Genomic DNA, 21,831 nt, shown 5'->3' on the forward strand with positions numbered 1-21,831 from the left:
AACATGGGGCTCGTGAAAGTGGTAAAACCTTTACAATTTTTACATTAATCCTAAGTTTTGGGGATCAAGGAGTCAAGTTACGAAAAAACATGTAATGGGTGAAATTCAATGAAAACATATTTGCAAAAAAAAAATACTTAGGTAGGAATGAATAGTGAATTATAAAACCAGCGAATTATTTTCATTCATAAAACCAATACAGATTATTTTGGTCCTAAGTCCTATCCCAGGATCTTGGATTGGTTGGAAATGGTATAAGACCGATCCTGACTGCTTGGCCTTATTTTGCCAGGCCTGTACAACTATTAAAAATTGTCATTTCTCAGTTATTTACTAATTTTGTCTTTCAGAACTTGACTTAAAATTGTAAATTCTTACTTACTGGACACCCTGTATTGCATCAAGGTGTAAACAAAAGAATCATAGCTGCTCACATAAGATTATACACCAACTACAATATTTTGTTCATTTACAGGTTGATTATTTACCGTAATAATTTTTACCTTCTACCCCTATACCGTAGTATATTATGGAGAAAGTATTGTTTTTGTCAAAATTTTTGAGTTTGAGTGGATACCCGTTTTGGGTCCCCCTTGGACCCAAAAACGTGATTTTCAATGTGATGTCTATATGTGTGGATGTGTAGGAGCTACAGACATTGGTCTGATTTTGATGAAATTTGGTGTACTAATCCATGGTTTCTCCGGAAATTTTTTCATTTTTTAGAAATTTTGATTTTTAATGGCAACTTTCTGATAAAAATCAAAAAATTAACAGAAAAATCAAATTTTCTCAAAAATGGCATTAACTATTTTGATAAAATTGTAGTATGTTGTGGCCTTTCAAATTCTAAACAAAATTGTATAACTTCCATTGCTGTAAAAATTACGGTTCAAAAAATATTGTAACTTATTTTGTTTTCCCATAAAAACCATACAATAAAAAAATTGAATTTAAAAAAAATCCAGTTTTGATCCTTATAAATCTAAACAAAATAGTGCAACCCCCCCACCTTGCTGTAAAAATTACAGTTCTAGAGTTATTACAACTTTTTTGATTTTCCCCATAAAATATTATAGTTACTCCCACAGCTCACCCATAATTTGTTGACAGGCTAATGGGAGAAAGTATGTGTCAGATTGCTGATACCGGTTATTGGATGGATTATACCATGGGACAAAGACTAGTCTATAACTATAATTATTTCTAAGCAACGCTCAGATCCAGGTACTATTCTCTAGACTCTAGAAGAGGTTAATGATATGCTTATTGCTTATTGTGACTTAATTTTTAATTTTATCTTTCTTTTGAAAGTGGCAAGTGAATATTGCTTGTTTATGAAAATAACCACTAAATTTGAAAATATATTATAATAACCAGAGTTTCTTTAACCTGATTATTAAAGGTAAAAGTGTTGGTTAGTCTATGGTAAAACTGTGTATTGGGTTTTTGTTGTGGACTGCATTAATAAAGTTTATGTCATTTGTATTATTGGTTTAGATCTTCTGACAAGTGCGAAATATGATAAAGATCATATGTTTACTAACTAACCCTTTTCGTATACATCACGCATTTGAATAATCCCTCACAATACATGCCAAAATCAAACTTAAGATTGTAGATTACACATTTGATCCTAAACAAGAGTAACAAAAAATTAATTTATGGAGATAGGAGTAAAATATAACACAATCTAAAAATGTACATCTAGTTTTTATATTTCAGTAGTTTCCAAAGTGTTTTAATCTGAAACAAAAAAAAAACTAAAATTAATTATCTTTGAAGAAACTTAATCCCCCATACACGGGCGAGCATGTTGGCGGACACCTTCTCGAACACGCTCGGCGTTTCCAACAGACGGGTCAAGCATGCTTGCGACTTGCTTGCCGCCACCACACAGTACTCAGTCTCTCATGCTGTAACAGACCGACGAGCCGTGCGCCGAGCCCAACATGCTCGCCGGTACGAAGGCTCGCACACCCCACACACGGGCGAGCATGTTAGCCGCCAACACCGTCACAAACATGCTCGCGACTGTTTGCCCGTGCAGGGGTGCCCACAGGGGGGTTTGATGTCGCAAAATGCGACATCAGAAATTTATTTGGGGGGGATTTTATGATTTTGGGGGGATTCAAGCCAGTGGTTGGTTAAAAGCACATAAAAGATTAATCAGATAATTTTTACGACCTCCTTAATTTATTACGGGGGTAATTAATTATGCAATTAAAATCCCGTTTGACATTTTATCTTGATTAATAAATCATTTTATAATTGCTATAAAATATATAGATACTTTTATGTGGATTTCCACTTTCTGACTCGTATCATATGTTTAGAAAATATCTCAAACTTTTTGACATAACTTTAAGTACTTTCTCCCCTACAATTTAATGGTAAAATAATTGTTTATGTAAAAACCCTGATCCCAAAAAAGTGGTTTTCGAAGTTATGTGTTTGTCTGTCTGTCTGTATGTGTGTATATGTGTATGTATGGTACAGAGCTACAGACCACGCCTGTGGCCCGAGTCCGATTTTGATGAAATTTGGTATTTTAGGTACCAATCCATGGTCTCTCCAGATGTTTTTTTTTTCATTTCGGATTTTTAATAGTGATATTCCATAAAACCCTATAAAATAATGGATGAATAAAATTTTCTCAGAATTGGCCCGAACGATTTTGATTAAAAATTCACACGTTATACTCTTTGACTGTGACGAAAATTGTATAAACCCTCTATGCCGTAAAAATGATGGTTCAAAAATTATTGCAACTTTTGTGATTTTCCCTTTTAAAACCTATTAATTCATGGAAAATCGGATAAAAAAAAGACATGGCCAATTTTGATTCAAATTGTGTGCATGTTAAAAATCCAACTTATTTAAATTAAAACTAAACTAACAAATAGTTTGCTACTAGAGTTTAAAAGCAAAATTGTCCATTTAAATTGGGTTAAAAGTTTGATTCGAACGCTGAAATTCCCATAAATTTAAAGAAGTGTCAAGGGCACCCCTTCCCTCCCCTTATTATAAACATAACTATAGGTTAGCCCCCAGACCTTCCGGCATGGTTTAAACAACGAATTTGGGGGGGGATTCTGCGACGTGAGCTTTGGGGGGGATTCTGCGACGTGAGCTTTGGGGGGGATGGGCACCCCTGTGCCCGTGTATGGGGGGCTTTATAGTTAAGAGGATGGAGGATTTTTTTTGAAGTTATAACTTACAATAGTAAACAAGAAACATAATCTTCATTTTTTAAAAGATAAGAAAAATATAGTTTATTACACAGACCATGGTGATAGTAAAGTTTTGATTGTTACTTTAGAAACTAGAAACTTCAGTCTATGTTTCATTTGTTTACTACAAAGTTAAACAAGTGTTGTAAAATTCAAAGTTAAAGTTTTAAAATTTGAATACGTTCAATGTTTCTGAGTTTTTCCAACTGGGTCAAAAGTTCATAAAATGCCATCTGATTTAAGGCTGCGCTCTACCCCGTCTGGCGCGCGCAAATGTAAGGGTATTAGTTCTTCCTGTTTGTAGCCCCAATTGTGAACCGATTTAAAAGATCTTGGTGTCATATTTTTCGTTAAATGTTATTGTAGGTATCCCGTTTTTTTAAATTTTGATAATTTAAAAAATGTTGGGCTCACGGGTTGGTGAAAAATGTAAAAATAGGCGTTTTTTATCATAAGTTTTAATACATTAAAATAATTTTTACAGAAAAAATACAAAACGGGACAAGTGCAATAGATGCTTAAAAACAAGAATCTGAAGTTAGTTTACTAAAAAGTTGAATGATAACCATGTAATCACGCAGACTCGAAAGGATTGCAAGCGCTCTTCAAGGCGCCGTGCAGTGGCGCGGCCATGCGGCCAACGGCTCTACCTGTCGTCAGCTCTCCCACCACAGCCATCGATCGATATTTCCCCTCCTCTCGGTTGAATCTGTTCCATCTTTGCGTCGTCGCCGTTTTTACACATAGGATAGGAGTATACTGTCCTCTTTGTAAACAGTTACTCAGCCAATGCAACTTGCTTGCACAGATACAGCTTTAAAACTTTACCAAAATATAAGTTTGTTTATAAACGTCGGGTATGAGATTGTTGTAATAACAACCATAATTACATGTGTTTTAAGAAAACCAGTACTCAATAGTGCTGATTAATTGAAACAGCATTTTAAACTTTTGTAATTAACCCCTCCAAGTTGGGGACTTGAATCTGATACCTCAAATGTTCTAGCTAGACTATTGACCACTCAGCCATTCAACTTCAAATTCAAATTCAGTACAAGTCATAACACGGGCTACAAATAAAATACCCTGTCGCAGCAAAACTATACAGACTAAGCGAATTTCAACTTGTATGAGTACATTATTTTTTACTAAAATATTTTAATAAATAAGACAAACTGATTTCAATTTAAATAACAAAAGATTTAACGAGTGCTTAGGTTTCCTGCTACGGGGAAGGTAAAAAGTGTTTTTTGACCATACGTCAGTAGGATGAATGATTTTGCCAAATGTTATCAACATATATCCATAAATAAGTAAAGTAATTTCTCCATAAGAATAACATGGTAATTTTTAACAAACTTTTTTTAATTTCTCCCTGACCGTAGGCATACAACAGCGCTTCAATATACTAAATTACTCTGCACCGATGACCTCTAGCCAAGGTCAAGTTTTCGGTCTAATAGTATAGGGACGGGTTTTAATAAGCCGATATGGTAGGCTTATGGGCCATTACCGCTCTTGTAGGCTACAGCCTCAAAATCCCATCCCCATCTCCAAAACCATGGCGCCGAGCCGTCTGCGAATGCGCGCGCGCGGGAAGATGCCAACTGAGGCGACTACCACGACCACGTGCTTTTCACTCGCTTGCACTCTTGCAGTGATTTTCATGTTTTGAGTGTTTTGGTGTTTATTTTTTGTCATTGCTGGTGTGCCTCGAGATGCCTAATCCTAGGACTAGAAAAAAGAAACACCTTAATTTAAGTGCCAGAAGATTTAAGAACAAGGGAAGTCAGAGTTTACATCGTTGGCGTGAATTGAAGACAAATAAGGAAGAGAATAGGTAATGTATGATGAGAGTTATTTAAATTAGAAGTACATAATATTATTTTACTATTCACTAGCCAAATATTACTTATTACTTATTAGTTGGTACCGGGGTAGGTTACTACAATCAAGGATAGGCTTACAGGTATTTTTTATTCCTACTACTACTGTATGAGGAAAGTCTGAGTAAAGATCACAGTAAGCATAAATTCATTGATATTATAGCCACTTTACAGCTAACTGGCTAAGTAGGAAATTGTTAAAATGCTCATTGCTAAAATATAGAGGTCTACATAAACTACTAGGTAAGTACAGATAGGTAGTTATAAGTAACCTATTAGTAAAATATTTTGTATAGACTCCACCTCATTTTCACCTGAGGCGAATAAGAGATGTCTACAGAGATGTATACATTGAGTCAAGGTATTACAGTGTTATTAATAAATGGTATATTAACTATGTTTTTATTTAATTTTCCACAACGTTAGTAGCAGTTTCTCTTCTGGATATGCTGCCCCGCAGTCTCGTAGATTTTCCTGATATTTTATCTTTCAGACGTCCCTTCTGACGCTCCTCAAAACTTAAAACACTCATTCTTGAGTAAGTGTGAAACGTGTCAGGGTTATTTCTAAGGACTTGGTAGTGAATGAAAAAAGTCCCTCTGGTACTTATATCTCATAAAAACGGATGAACCAAAAAACTACGTTTTTTTCTTATGATTTCGCAATTTCAAAAATATATATACGCTAAGCACCTGCCTCTTCGACGACCAACTGTGAGCTTTGTGGCTGCAGCTGCACTGGTGGCTGAGCTGGTGGTCCATGCACATTTTGACCGGCCACCAGTGTCACCACCGGTGTCGCCACCATGGTGGCCCAGTGTGAATAGGCCCTCAATGTTACACTGTGCCACGCAGGCGCAGACCTTGTATTTCCCGATTTACAGTATATGCAGCTATGGTTAGTACTGCTAGCTTGCGAATATGTGCCTCGGTTTCCCACAGACTGGCGCGCATCATAACAAGCTCGCGCACTTGTGACGACTGACGATGCTCGAAGGTCCGGCGGCAGGCACCAGACACCTCGCATGCGCGTCGCGAGCATGGGCACATTTACCCACACATTGAGGCGCATGTGCGTAGAGCTGTTCGCGCGTCACATGTGCGCGCACAAGCGCCCCAGTGTGTGGGCCGCTTTAGTCTAAACGAAGACGAAAGGAATGAACTGGAAAAAAAGTCAAGGGGTCAAAGCACATGTGAGCTATGGGTAAAGGAAAGAAAAAAAAGAATAACATCCTCAAATTGTCAGTGTTTTTTAGTGGATATAGACATTAATTTAACATTTAGTCAAAGCAATTAATTTACAATTTCTAGCGATTGTTGTACTAGATTAACACTCAAACACTGTTAGATGATAATGCAGTAAATTGTTAAATATTCACCTTCTTTTACCACAGATCTTATTGTTATATTGTGTTTATCAAATGATTGACATAAGTAAAAAAAAATTGCAAATCAATTAAAGGAACAACTGGAGTACGACTCTTAAACATTACAGTATTGCATTTATCGATTTAAATAAGATTGGTTTTATAACATAAGATTATTCTATTAATTTAATATATTTTTTCAGATATGGTTTGGAAAAAGAGAAGGTTGCGATTGCCCAACTAACTGAACTACTCTTGATTCAAGTGGAACCGTGTGGTCTGTTCATCGACATGCAGTACCCCTTCCTTGCAGCAAGCCCAGATGGAATGTTCGATAACAAATTCCTCGTAGAAGTGAAATGTCCAGCAAAGGCCAAAGACTTGACCCCAGTTGAAGCAGTAAAAAACAAAGTTATAAAATACTGTACAGAATATGAAGGGGAGATTTTTCTAAAGAAAAACCACAATTACTATTATCAGGTGCAAGGACAGCTTCGTGTAACCAATAAGCCATATTGTTGGTTTGTTGTTTGGACCCCTCATGGAATGTCTGTTGAGAAAATTGTGAAGGACGACAATTTTTGGAGTTCAAACATGGAAAAACGACTGTTAGATTTTTACGAATCGTCTTTGCTTCCAGAAATCATTGATCCTAGACATCCCAGAGGAATGCCTATCAGAGATGGAATTTAATTGTACATTTTGATACAATTTCAAATTAAACTTCAATTTGGAGCTGTCAGCATTGTTGTTTGATTATTTTCACTTTTAATCGTTCATTTTAACTATATCCGTTAACTATATACTTAATATTAAATAATCTATACAATTAATCATCTTATGAACATACAAGATTTATTTTAATTTAATTAATATTATATAGTAATATAATAAATCGATAGATGCCGTAGTTATACATATTAAATCTTACGTGTGCATTGAAATTTATTTATCCGTTAACTTTAAAGATAGGGTAAATACAATTTGTGGTAAAATCAGCAAGCTTAATACTTAATTTGAAGAAAGAGGATGAGCTATAATATTTCAGATATCATAGGTGCTGTTAGCTCAATTTGTCAGCATAAATTGTAACTGTCAATGGTCAGTGTGAGTGTAGCCAACGGTTGCAGTGGCATAGCGCAGCGATAAGCGCGCAACTGTTGTTGTGTACCGTGGCTGCCTCCAACCACTAACTAATCCCCTCCACGGAGGCCATGACCCTTCCCCTCACGCGCCTGGCCGAGGAGCGCGCCAAGCGGCAGTCGGTCGAACTGTAATGCGATTTTGCCGTGGAGGTAGAGCGGAGCCTTAAAGGGTAACCTAACGCAACTGCCATTAGACTATGAGCTTACCTATATAGTTGAGCAGTGTGCTGACTGTTGCCTGCAGCCATGTATCCACTCCCGGGGGAGAAGTCGAGACAGTTGACCCGACCCAAGAAACTGTCCTTGGCAGGAAAGTTGCTGAACACCGTCATTGATGGCATGTGGACCTAAGCCAATAAAAAAAGGCATCATTGAACAACTTTAGATAATAACTGGCTGACTATCAACGGTCAAATACAAACAATTACTGTACTTACCAGTTTAAGAGCTCCCTCCTTATCATCAGAAGCCATAGTCAGGATCTGGCTGGTGGGATTGAACTTAACAAATGTTGCAGAGGTGACGAGATGCAGCAAGGCCTTGGCTGGCTGCGGAGTGGAAGACTTCAGAACTGACTGTGCTTCATACACGTTTACCACTCCTGACCTAAACAGTTTCAAGTTCTAAGACAGATTCAGGTGTTTAAAGACAGATGTAACTTTGTATGCTCATAAGAAGTGTATTGAGTTTCAAAATAACTGAAACAGATGGGAGTCTATAGCTCACCTGCTGCCACAAGCCACCAGCTGGTTGCTGGGAGAGATAGCTATGCTGGTCCCGTGTATACACCCTTCGTCTGTAAATCGATGGAGACATTTGCGACTAGCTGTATCCCACACGTAAACTTCACCTGAGTCTGAAAAGGAACACAACCCTTAGCAAATAATGGATTAGTGTGAAAATCCATGGGTTGAATAAATTTTTGTTTAAAATGTTTTAAAAATTGACTAGCCTACTCAAAAGTACTACAAAAGATTTTGATTTATTTTCTTTGTGGGGTTTGGAGGCTAGTTTCTAGCCTGAAAATTGTTAACATATTACTTCAGGCTAATCCTAGAGGATTGTGGCATTATCACATAGATGAAATCCATTGGTGATTGGCGGAATAAAAACCTGGGACCTCGGGCTCCGAAGCCCTGAGCTCTACCAGCTCGCTCCCCAAAATTATTAAGGTAGAGAGCCGATTATCCCAATGCCGGTAATCCAAAACGTTGGTTAACCGAAATTGCCGCCAAAGACGGTAAATTCAAATTTACCGCCACAGCAACATTACATTATTAGAGCAGCACAGGGTACAACGTTTCATGCAAAACTCAGCGACATGGTGATCGTGCTGTCATGTAGACCCTACATGTAAACACAAACACATAACCTCACTCTGTGTCAGTGGCAACAGTGATTGTGCAGCAAAAAGACTTTAAACCTTATGCAAACAACCATTAAAACATGTACAATTCCTTCTTACCAGTTATTATTTTGAACTGTTTTTAGTTTTTCCTAGGTCAGTAATCCAATGAGTTTTAATAATGTTCAATATCTAATCTTATTTAAAGAGGTTGGGAGCCTCTTGTAACCTTGTATTTGCCCGTCCACATAGACTAACCGCCCGTGCGTGGAACGTTTACAGCAAAGCAAGGAGTGAGCCGGTAGGCTACAGTACAAAGGTGAACTGTACTGATAAATTTTAGTGGCAGTGGCAGTGACCAGGATCCGAACCCACGATATTGCTGCCTTGGCCCGAAGTGCGCGACGCTACCGACTGAGCCACCGACTCACTACCACTACTGTAGGCCTACTGTAGGCTTACTGTAGGTCTATGTGTAAAGTGTCCATTAAAATTTCCCTACATTGAGTACTATTCTCTCCAAAACAGTGTTTTATTTGCATTTCACCTATGAAACATTGTGGTAGATTAGTATACTATGCTTTATTGCTCTATGTACAATAAAAAAAGATGATCATGGTGAATATTGACAGATATGCCAATGATCTTGGCGATTTTACTGCCTTTGCTGCCGATCACGGTAGCATTAGAGTAAATTAAGCTCCTACAATGATCGCAAATGTTGTCCATAGCTCAAACTATACAATTAAGCCTAGGTTGAGGGATTCTAATTATGCTTAACTAAGAAATACAGCCATTTGAAATGTCCGACTATCCGAAAAATGTATTATTCGATCACCCCTCTGCCCCAATTGTTTCGGGTAATCGACGCTCTAGTTCAACCCTATGAATAATCATGCAAAGTGCTAATGATTTGTTAGATACATTCTAGGATAACATTTACATATCAAACCAGCGTAAAATTACTTTTTCCAAACTTCCTTTTTTACGAGAAATATAAACATTTTCATAACACTTATCACATGTTTTTAGTCAATCATAACTACTAAGTAAACAACAATGATTCCAAGAACACCAACCTCCATGTGACCACAGCTGATCTCCGCTAGGGCTGAAGCAGATCGCTGTCACTTCTCCGTTCATCTTGAGAGCCCCGATCCACTCCTTGGTGCGGGCGTGTAGCAGATGGATATTACCAAACCTGCCACACACTGCGATCAACCTGCCATCTGGCGACACCTCGAACTTCTGCCGAGACACAGCAAGCATGAGTATTGAATACAGACCAAGTTCATCGTGAAGTATTTAAGGGTTTGTTGGAAGAGAAGGTGAATCAAAATGAGGAAATGTCCACCCCAGTTCAATAAACAAGGAAAAAATGTATCACATTGTGATAGTAATAAACTGTTGTTTGTTGATAGTATTGCCAACGATGTAAGGTTTGAAGCATACTGGGGAGATGTGGGATGTTCCCACTGTTTCCAGTTTCTATTACCACATACAATTTTCCATATTTTATTAAATCTTCAATCGCCACAAACCTTTATATACTCAGGCCTAACTTATTTAATACATTTGCTACAAGTTGAGATTGATTGAAAACACTATTAGAGTATTTCAACCACACTGCATAATTGTCGGATGATCTGTTGCCAGTGGGTATACAGGTTGGCAAGCTTCATTATGGAGCAGTTAAAACAAACTTAACAATTCCCTTGCAATTTTAACATGGAAAACCCTTAGAAAAACCCACTTTTTACCAACTTTATCTCAATAATTAACAAAATTCAGAACCGGCTATTGACTGTTTGAGATCAGAAAGTATTATGACTGTAATACCTTCATGTTGGTCTGCTCGGTGGTGTGATGAGTCGGCACCCGGATGGTGCGACCCTCCATCATGTCGTACACAAAGTAGTGGCTGTGGTGTTGGGAGCCTACGATGAACTGTGAACCATCCTGGGAAAACCTGGCACATCTCACTGGGAACCTGTCAAACTTGACGGACTGCAAGTGGGGGTTGGTCAAGCCGTCAACCTGTCAACACACACTTCAGAGTCAGTCATATACTTGTTACAATTCAACACATTGTTAAGATCTGCAAGGATAAATGCAAGATGATGCTGACAAATTCTTCTTTGAATAAAGTATTTCGGCGATTGATAATCGTAACAATTCATATCCTAACTCCCAGGTATTACTTCAATCCCAAATTTATTAACAAACACACATTTCTTTCACAAGTGGTCATTATCAGCTGTATTCAGAACACCGTGTAATAAACAAAAGTAGTTTTTTGTCCAGTAAAGATTTAGATTTTTAGCTGAAGTCCTAAAAATAATATGTTAATTTTTATTATATCCATTGACTATTGGATACAGAAGTTGTTGTATTAATAGTCAAAGGTTATATCATAACTCAGCATATGAGTTTCAGACCCAGATCAGGGATAACTACATTATCATCAATGTTTTTGCTTAACTAGGCCTACTACGAGTATTACCTTAAAATAAAATACAAATTATACCCTAATAAAGATGATTTGTTTTTTGTTGACTCTTTTAGGCAAACTAAATCTTTTTTGGTCTTAAAAGGTAGTAGTTTTAAAAATTGTATATTTCCATACACTAATTATCATTTTAAAAACTCATTTTGTTAACGACCTTATTACAACCTGGGACCTTTGTGCAATATAAACCGATGTATATCACCTGTTCACACTAATGAGTTTTACCAACATCAGACTTTTAAAATAGCCATTTACATCCTTTGAATACAGATATTAACTTGAATGTGGGTAGCAGGTATATAATTGAAATATATGTAGCCTAATGGTCTATCTTCCAATTGGAATTCATGGCAAATGGAATTGAGTAATTTTCAATTGAAATATAACAAGAACCAACCTGGAATATAGAAGCGATGCTTCCACTTCCAGCCACCAGGGCTACAGTTGACGTCTGATGGAACTGTAGAGAGTTGATAAAAGGTCCTTCTCTGCCTGTGGATTTGTTGAGATTCTGCAGTTTCTTTATATCAAGCGAACCTTTAGTCAACGCACCAGGCTGCTTTTCAATAAAGTTTCCACATCGCTGAAATTATAAAGAAAAATTAAAAAGAATCTGTACAAAGTAGGCTACTCAATGAGCAGTTACAAGAACTAAATCCCTAAAAAATGCAGCATTGATGGTGGTTTTCGGTAGCATCAAAATGTGTCACGGTAAGAAGAAAAAATATCTGATGTATTGATTAGTGGGAACTGTGTCAGTTTACATTTCTAATATTAAACTAAAAAATAAACACTAGGTGGAACAGAAAATGTGTTTTTATTAGTCACAATGTTATGTCGTTCCCACTGAATAAAACCTAGACTGGTTGCGGAAGTGTTCACTAGAATATAATAAGAATATAATAAAAAGCTGTTTGCATAATGCATTTTATCTTAGAAGAGTTAACATGCTTGACAACTATCGGGGGGTGAGCATCTAGTTAACGGATTTTTTGATAGCCAAATAATATTTCGCAAAGACCTATTTCAAAGGTAATTAAAGAATTGTCTAATGTTAACAACAGTAACAGTAAAGTATGAGTGCATACATTTGTTCCAACCCAAGGTTTATAAATAAATATCTTCTACGTTGCACAGGATCGCAGGTCTAACTTATTTACAGTATTTTAAAAGCAGGCCATTAGTTTATTATCCAAAGTCTAAGCTGTATTTACTTACCTTTAGCAGTTCTTCCTCATCTTCATTTTCTACTTGTCTGTCTAATCTAGCCCACTCAGGGTTGCCAATACGTGTTTCAAATCTTTTCTTCAGCACTGTCTGGTATTGGTCTGAAGGTTTACCAGGAACACCCATTTTGGGTCTACCTTGTGCTGAGAGTGCATCATTTACACTGTTCATAAAAAAAACTATGAAACCAGTTTAAATACAACAGAAAATACTTAGCTACTAAGGCAGTGGTGTCCAACTTCGGTAACACCACAATTACTCAGTTAGTGAATATAATCGACAAGATGTGTCCCGTGAATAACTTAATTTAAATAAGTAATTTGAAAGGTTAAACAATTAACATTAAATTTAATCTAACCCTTAAACTGCATAAATGACTAGTAAGGTATATACCTTTTTGGCAGTTCTAGAATTTGAAAAGCAGGGTGTTACAAGTTTTGGCAGAAAGCCACTTTCAAACGTACAAAATGTGGCCAAAATAAAATACTGACGTTAAATTATATGGGATTGTTGGATGATTACTTTTATGTTGTACGTGTTGCTTAAACTGGATGTACATTGCCTGTTTAAATTGACAACAAAATACAATTTATACTTATTTTTAGACTGCAATCTACTCATTATAAGTATTTAGGCTTATCTTAGCACGTAATAGTAAGTTACCTTATTCTTCTAAAAAACTTACTTTAGACTGGAATCGTCAGGGTCTTCCCAAGCAGGTTTGAATGCTTTCTTGATTTTTTTGCGACTGCCAGCATCTTCAACAGTTGCATTATCTAGAACGTTCTTTCCTCTTCCTAGAAGGAGTTTCTCCAAACTGTAAAATAATGTCCTGTGTTATCATTTATATTTTAATAGGTTCCAGATATAAGAAGCAGAGATTTACCCTGTGCGAATTGATATAGTACAATGAATGCTTGCAGCTTAATACTATCAGTTTTATCTATCAGATAAAATTTGGAAGTTATTTTTTTTTTTATAACAACAACCAAAGCAAACAAAGAGACTGTTCTTTTCACAAAATATATGGTGTACAGGTCTATATCATTTGTGACCCAAAGATCATTAGATTCTTAACTTAGTTTGTTTAAATATTACAATGACCTAATTTGTTTTAACTTACATTTGAGCTTTTTAAGCACTTTTGACCTTGCAATCCACTAGTAATATTTAATTAAGGGTGCGCTTTACCTCAGCTCAGGCTTCAGTAGCTATGTTTCACCATTGGACAGTGCCGCGAGAAGCGCTTGCAGATGTTTCCAAGATTACTGTTTTAGAATTAACAAATAATGATAGCTACTAAACGGCTTATAGTAGTAAAAAGACCAATCTATAGTTCTGCGTTTTTTAGATGTTCAAAAACTTTTTTTTTTATTAGTTAAGGCTAGTTGAAAAGACCCTTTTTTCTTGTACTACAACTGAAGATTATAAGGTGTATATTTAAAATAATTGAAATATAGAAACAAAGAACTATAGACAATTTTATCCTCTTTAATATGAGACCTTAACTTTGATTCTACCTTCAATGTAGCAGGTGAAAACAGAAATCTTGCAAACCCTTGCATTCGGTTGCGCGTGAGGGGTAAAGCGCGCCCTTAAGAGCCAAGCAGAGTGGGGTTTCGATTCGGAGAGGCAAAATTAAATTTACTACAAGCACAATAAATAATAATTTCAAAAATGTGCAGCATTTTTAAAATTGTTATTCATTATGTTAGTAGTAATTTTTACAAAGTGCATAAACAGTCTGGAGATAATATAAATCAACTACTCGATTCATTGCAACGTAAACTTTACCTTCCTAATCTAACCTAACTTAATACAGTCACGAGTCCACATAACACCCAACCTACCAACCTCACATGTCTAAATAAGAACTGAAGTAGTTCATAATCAACGATCAAGTTGAATTTACAAATACCTCTACCTCTTTGTATAAACTTACTCTTTGTCATCTTTGGTGTCTTCTTCTTCTCTAGACAATCCTTTTAATTTCAAACGTTCATGAATGTTTGTGTTAGTCTAGTCACTAGTCAGTAAATTCACAGTAATGGCTACAGAGACCAGCCAACAAGAGGCATTACAGTAATAAACTTCAAAAAATTGTAGTAAATTCAATTTTTGTGGCAGCAGAAAAATTTTTGCACCATTATTTTTAGGTAAAAATCTAGTTTCTAATGATAAACTCTTGGTCACCCTCATCGCAATAATTTCCATTAGGTCTATGCAGATAGGTTATTATAGGGATGGTCAAGTCTCGAAATTTCTAGAAATTTTAAATCTCGTTACACGAGACGAGATTTCTTTTTGGCCGAGATTTTTATCGAGACGAGAATAAAAAAAAATTAAATAAAAAAAATTAAAAACGCCTGCAGAAAGTCAATGCAATACCCGCAATACAGGAGTGTGTTGTAGTTGCATTTCCTTTGCGAAGGCGTTCTTATTTAATTAATTCTTTAAATGTAAATATTACTTTTATTTTAATAATATTACTTTAATAACATTTGAGAAGTTTTGTTAAGTGTAAGCAGTGTGAGGAATGTTTTATTACTATAAAAAGTCAAAACAAATAACTATTTTATAAAAATTAATATTGCTTTTATTTTATGATTTATTTTATTCTAGGATAAGTTGAACTCTATCCTAACTGATATCACTATGTTTCCTAATCGTAGGCATTTTTAATAAGTTAGGCATGATTAATAAAAAAATTTTATGCTGACGTTTTTTTATAAAAGATTGCAAATATTCTTGACTATTATCATTATTTTTGTATTTAAACAGTCATCTAACAATGTTACAAAATCAGGTAAAAATTTTGAACGTCTGCATTTCCCGTTGTGTATGAGAAGGAAAATCCCGTCTCGATCTTGTCTTGAAATTTTATGAGAAATAAAAATCTCGTCTCGCCTCGTCTCGAACTAAAAATCCAATCTCGTCCATCCCTAATTATAAGTTTTACTTTTGTCATTTAGGCCTAACGCAAACAACACAATTGATGTGGCAAAGATAACATGGCAATCGGTAATTAAATATTATTCTCCTAATAACATTAAATGCCTAAATATTAACTATAAACACACCATTATTAGCCTATTTCATTATTAAGATTACTTTAAATAAATTATGGTCTAGGCCTAAGTTTATAACTTTATCTTTGTAGGTAGCCTACTTAGTATAAAGTGTGGTGATTAATTTTTTTACAATCCTGTACCGTATTAAGTTAAAATAAGTTTTTTGTACACACGTTACTACATAAGCAGATTGTTTATTGTTTGTACAGTACCTTAAAATGTTTTATTGCTGTCAGTCAACATAATATTTTAACGCTGCAACTCATGGTTCTTCCCGTATTATATTTATACTTTGATTAATTTGTATTTTATAGGCCCTATTAGCGTGACATGTACAACATGCGAGTGCGGTACCTGTAGCTCGTAATTTGTTTAATGTGTTTAACTTATTTCATTCAAGACTGACATGTTCATTTAACACTTTCTTATATAGGCTATACACTGAAAATAAGATAGACGGGCGATGAAAGTTCCGTGTGGTAATATTTCTTTACTTTGAAATTGGCAAAATTGTGCAAAGTAACACCATTAAGGCCAGTATAAAACATTAGAGGATTCAACAAGGGGACTTCACGCTAATTTAAAATGGCTAAAAAGTTAAAATCATAAAATAATATAATGTAATCCCGGGATCAGCTGAGATGAATCCCGTAAACCCAGGATCGGATTGAAGGCCCGGGATTGAGCCCCCTATCCGTAACTGACTTTCCTGTGTTGCCTTTGTAAAATGGTAGTTTGCATTAATTAGGCCTACACCGGTCCTCTTGGTCACTTGGTCTTGACTTCTACCGACCTGCCCACGGTTACCTAGGGCCTATATGGTCTAACAAGGTGGCTGAGTTGCTGTCACCCTTGTAGGTTCATTAATTAACTGAATGTTTATTCTTTCAAGAGTTGGCATAAATATTCGTATCACTGCACTTGTGTGAACCTGGCAATAACTTGGCAATAAGTAGTGCGCGCGCCACAAAAAATCTATTGCTGGCCGTTTTGCGGCAAAATACGTCCGCGATGCATATTACCGATGATGCCAACAGATAGAGGACACTTTAACGGACACGACAGTATCAACATTATGTACCTGGGGAGTAGTATAAGGGGGGTAAAATCGGCAAAAAGTAGTGCGCGCGCTACAAAAAATCTATTGCTGGCCGTATTGCGGCAAAATACGTCCGCGATGCATATTACCGATGATGCCAACAGATAGAGGACACTTTAACGGACACGACAATATCAACATTATGTACCTGGGGAGTAGTATAAGGGGGGTAAAATCGGCAAAAAGTAGTGCGCGCGCTACAAAAAATCTATTGCTGGCCGTATTGCGGCAAAATACGTCCGCGATGCATATTACCGATGATGCCAACAGATAGAGGACACTTTAACGGACACGACAGTATCAACATTATGTACCTGGGGAGTAGTATAAGGGGGGTAAAATCGGCAAAAAGTAGTGCGCGCGCTACAAAAAATCTATTGCTGGCCGTATTGCGGCAAAATACGTCCGCGATGCATATTACTGATAATGCCAACAGATAGAGGACACTTTAACGGACACGACAGTATCAACATTATATACCTGGGGAGTAGTATAAGGGGGGTAAAATCGGCAAAAAGTAGTGCGCGCGCTACAAAAAATCTATTGCTGGCCGTATTGCGGCAAAATACGTCCGCGATGCATATTACCGATTATGCCAACAGATAGAGGAAACTTTAACGGACACGACAGTATCAACATTATGTATATGGGGAGTAGTATAAGGGGGGTAAAATCGGCAAAAAGTAGTGCGCGCGCTACAAAAAATCCATTGCTGGCTTTTGCCGTAATACGGCCAGCAATAGATTTTTGGTGGTGCGCGCACTACTTTTTGCTCATTTTACCCCCCTTAACCTACTCCCCAGGTACATAATGTTGATACTGTCGTGTCCGTTAAAGTTTCCTCTATCTGTTGGCATAATCGGTAATATGCATCGCGGACGTATTTTGCCGCAATACGGCCAGCAATAGATTTTTTGTAGCGCGCGCACTACTTTTTGCCGATTTTACCCCCCTTATACTACTCCCCAGATACATAATGTTGAAACTGTCGTGTCCGTTAAAGTGTCCTCTATCTGTTGGCATCATCGGTAATACGCATCGCGGACGTATTTTGCCGCAAAGCGGCCAGCAATAGATTTTTTGTAGCGCGCGCACTACTTTTTGCCGATTTTACCCCCCTTATACTACTCCCCAGGTACATAATATTGATACTGTCGTGTCCGTTAAAGTGTCCTCTATCTGTTGGCATAATCGGTAATATGCATCGCGGACGTATTTTGCCGTAATACGGCCAGCAATAGATTTTTTGTAGCGCGCGCACTACTTTTTGCCGATTTTACCCCCCTTATACTACTCCCCAGGTACATAATGTTGATACTGTCGTGTCCGTTAAAGTGTCCTCTATCTGTTGGCATAATCGGTAATATGCATCGCGGACGTATTTTGCCGTAATACGGCCAGCAATTGATTTTTGGTGGTGCGCGCACTACTTATTGCTCATTTTACCCCCCTTAACCTACTCCCCAGGTACATAATGTTGATACTGTCGTGTCCGTTAGAGTGTCCTCTATCTGTTGGCATAATCGGTAATATGCATCGCGGACGTATTTTGCCGCAATACGGCCAGCAATAGATTTTTTGTAGCGCGCGCACTACTTTTTGCCGATTTTACCCCCCTTATACTACTTCCCAGGTACATAATAATGATACTGCCGTGTCCGTTAAAGTGTCCTCTATCTGTTGGCATAATCGGTAATATGCATCGCGGACGTATTTTGCCATAATACGGCCAGCAATAGATTTTTGGTGGTGCGCGCACTACTTATTGCTCATTTTACCCCCCTTAACCTACTCCCCAGGTACATAATGTTGATACTGTCGTGTCCGTTAAAGTGTCCTCTATCTGTTGGCATCATCGGTAATACGCATCGCGGACGTATTTTGCCGCAAAGCGGCCAGCAATAGATTTTTTGTAGCGCGCGCACTACTTTTTGCCGATTTTACCCCCCTTATACTACTCCCCAGGTACATAATATTGATACTGTCGTGTCCGTTAAAGTGTCCTCTATCTGTTGGCATAATCGGTAATATGCATCGCGGACGTATTTTGCCGTAATACGGCCAGCAATAGATTTTTTGTAGCGCGCGCACTACTTTTTGCCGATTTTACCCCCCTTATACTACTCCCCAGGTACATAATATTGATACTGTCGTGTCCGTTAAAGTGTCCTCTATCTGTTGGCATAATCGGTAATATGCATCGCGGACGTATTTTGCCGCAAAGCGGCCAGCAATAGATTTTTTCGGGCGCGCGCACTACTTATGGCTGGAGTTATTGCCAGGTTCACACCAATTATCACTGCTAGTTTGGGTAAGTACAGTTTTTTAACTTGGCTAGGCTACACTAATATTGATTGAAACTATCGAATTGAAAATATTGATAGATACGGTAATCGATATTTTTAAATACCTATAAAATTAAACTAAGGTATCATAGCCTAACCTAACCAACCAAACTTGCTGATGGTAAAAAAATCGCATGAAGGTTTACTAATCGAATCGGCTGCACTTTACTTAAGGTTCTACACTCATTCGATTGAAAATATCGATCGATATATCGATTGACCAATTGTTTCATTCGATATATCGTTTGGTTAGTTAGGTAAGGTTTTAACCTAACCTAACTAACCAAACGATATATCGAATGAAACAATCGAATAATCAATATTTTCATTCGAATTAGTGTAGGACCTTAAGTAAAGTGCAGCCTCTGAGTTGTTCATCAAATTTAAGTTAAGTAGTCTGCAGTTAAACTAACCTTTCCAACTCTGATTCTTCATTTTTATTGAGGCCGGATTTTTTCCTTTTGGCAGACTTTTCCACTTGGATCGGGTCCACTTCTGACATCTTAAAAGGCAAAAAGGACACAAAAATATATTTAGTACATTGTAAATTCTGTATTATTAAAATAAAAGTAAACAAATTCACATTTACGCCAGCATTGTGTTGTGAATATTGAATAACAACATGCCAAGCCTACAAAACCTAACCTAACCTTACTGCGATGGGATTGGACACCGGTGCGGCACCCGGGAGATTTTTCAGGTACCGTTATGACGTCACTACATGTGGTACCACATGCGTCACAGGTCCACCCTGACACCGACACCGCGCTACAGCCACGGCCGCTTTTATTAGGTGGCCGTGGCTACAGCGAGGTGGAGTCAGTGGAACCGCACTGGGAAGATTGTGTTTGTACTTTAAGAAAATTAATACTTTATCTCCTAGTTTGAAATATGTACTAAATAATTTTTATTATATGCATACTTCAATGATGCTGGTGGAAGCAGATATTTCGTGACGCCTTTTTTCAACTTGCAGGAGGATTCTTTATTTATTTCAAATCTAATTTGATATTATGACACCAATTAATTAATATTTACAAAATTACGAGCAATTCAATAAACCGGACTAATGCACTCCAGAGGCCGCAGCCTGGTAGAGTTGGCAACGTCACATGTAGTTAGCGTTAGATGTCCCCATAAGATAACATGGCAGACATGTGACATCAGCTCATTAATTCGCGTATTATTCATCTAAATTTAAGAACATAAATTTATTAAAAGATTGAAAATAAAACAAATAGAATATTTAAAACCAAAACAATATTTTAATTTAAAATCCATTTTTGCACATTTAAAGTGGAGTCAATATTTTCATATACCAGTAACCAAGCTTTTGTCAAATACGGTATATAATCAGCTGGTTGGTGTCCGGTAAAACTCATTACAGTACAGTAGTATGTTTTATCTATGGTAGTACGCAATGAAACCCCATTTGATAAGCGGCTGACAGCAAATATCTGTTTTCTGGACTAATCCTTGCGTGGGAAGTTCGTCAAAACAGTGTATTGCAGCATAAATACCATTAGCTGCCTCCAAACAAAACTGCCGTTACAACCACAACCCTACTTGCAATGTTGCCACTTCGAAGGCCGCAGCCTGGAGTTAAAGGTGGCCGTGGGTGAACTGCAATGGGAGGTGGTTAGTGTTTGTACTAGTACCATAGATATAGATAGTGTTGCTTAGGCCCGATTTCACCAAACTTTTAAACCACCGTTAAGCCTTGCTCTAACTGCAGTTAGCTCTTAACTGACGAAATCGGATTTCACCACTCGCCGTTAGCGCTAGTTTAGACTAAACCGTCGTTAGATAATTAACTGCCCAATTTTGACCGGTTAACTTTTTTAATCTTTCGTTAAGTAAATATCAGCTGGCTTTAAGTTAAAGTTAGTTTATATGGAAAGGCGAAATGGTAGAAGAGAATACGATACGAATTAGCTTTTGAAAGTAAGTGATGGCAATGAAGAGTAGCCTATGTTGTTCGCCTAACTAGGTGGATAAGAGAAAGGGTTAATGATGTTAGTAACAAAGATGAAATTGATTTTTTTATTAGATATGAACTATCAAAACGTTTAGTCTTTTTCTTTAGGTAATGAATACAAACCATCACTGTAGTGGTTTGTGTTTATCCTATCCCACATAGTGCATTGCTTTAGGTTATCCCACAAGGTTTTAGTTAAGGCGTATATTTGTGATCAGCGACCGCATTGAACTGATTGGCGATCAAGAGCCGTACTCTTTTATCCCGGCTAAAAAGAGTGTCCCGGATCTTCTACCAACATTATCAAATTTATTATTTCATTGTTCGAAAAAATAGGCTCCCTTTCCTTCTCCTGGCTTTGGGTAACCTAACCCAACGTTAAAAATGGACTCGACCGCAAAACTCAACCAATTTGTCCCCCGAATATGTTTGATCAACATTGCTTTGCCTTTATTTACTTATGTTAATTGTTTTGGTATTTATTCTTGCTTTCTGTTGTTATTTTGCTCAGAATCTATTGTATTCCTGTAAGCTTGCTGTCTCCAGTTTTGTTTTCACTACCTCATAAACACTAATTTATTTTCTAGGTTATGTTTACTTGCTCCCGTAACAGCCCGGTATTATGAC

General features: G+C 37.1%; 1 protein-coding gene across 1 annotated transcript; it reads right to left on the minus strand.

Moving 5' to 3' along the window:
• Nucleotides 1-1,694: 1,694 nt before the first annotated feature.
• Nucleotides 1,695-19,867, minus strand: LOC128994742 (U3 small nucleolar RNA-associated protein 18 homolog). The gene is made up of 10 exons (XM_054419497.1): nt 19,640-19,867; nt 13,397-13,528; nt 12,703-12,874; nt 11,882-12,067; nt 10,815-11,012; nt 10,055-10,223; nt 8,357-8,486; nt 8,068-8,236; nt 7,838-7,977; nt 1,695-1,746 (listed from the first exon to the last, which is right to left on the minus strand). The coding sequence occupies exons 1-10, from the start codon at nt 19,726-19,728 to the stop codon at nt 1,722-1,724; spliced, it is 1,410 nt and encodes a 469-aa protein (XP_054275472.1). The 5' UTR covers nt 19,729-19,867; the 3' UTR covers nt 1,695-1,721.
• Between the last annotated feature and the right edge of the window lie 1,964 nt (nt 19,868-21,831).

This window comes from Macrosteles quadrilineatus, unplaced genomic scaffold (assembly GCF_028750875.1).
Source record: "Macrosteles quadrilineatus isolate MER2022 unplaced genomic scaffold, UCM_ALF_1.0 Scaffold_5__1_contigs__length_97177068, whole genome shotgun sequence".
In the NCBI taxonomy this organism is placed as follows: domain Eukaryota; kingdom Metazoa; phylum Arthropoda; class Insecta; order Hemiptera; family Cicadellidae; genus Macrosteles; species Macrosteles quadrilineatus.

Excerpts from the sequence above, each read along its gene's own strand:
- LOC128994742 (XM_054419497.1), bottom strand. The coding sequence starts at position 19,728 with ATGTCAGAAGTGGACCCGATCCAAGTGGAAAAGTCTGCCAAAAGGAAA. Across the intron at positions 12,875-13,396 it reads CCTGACGATTCCAGTCTAAA|TGTAAATGATGCACTCTCAG; the intron begins GTAAGTTTTTTA and ends TTTTATGAACAG. Across the intron at positions 1,747-7,837 it reads CACACTGCTCAACTATATAG|ATTAAAACACTTTGGAAACT; the intron begins GTAAGCTCATAG and ends TTTTTGTTTCAG.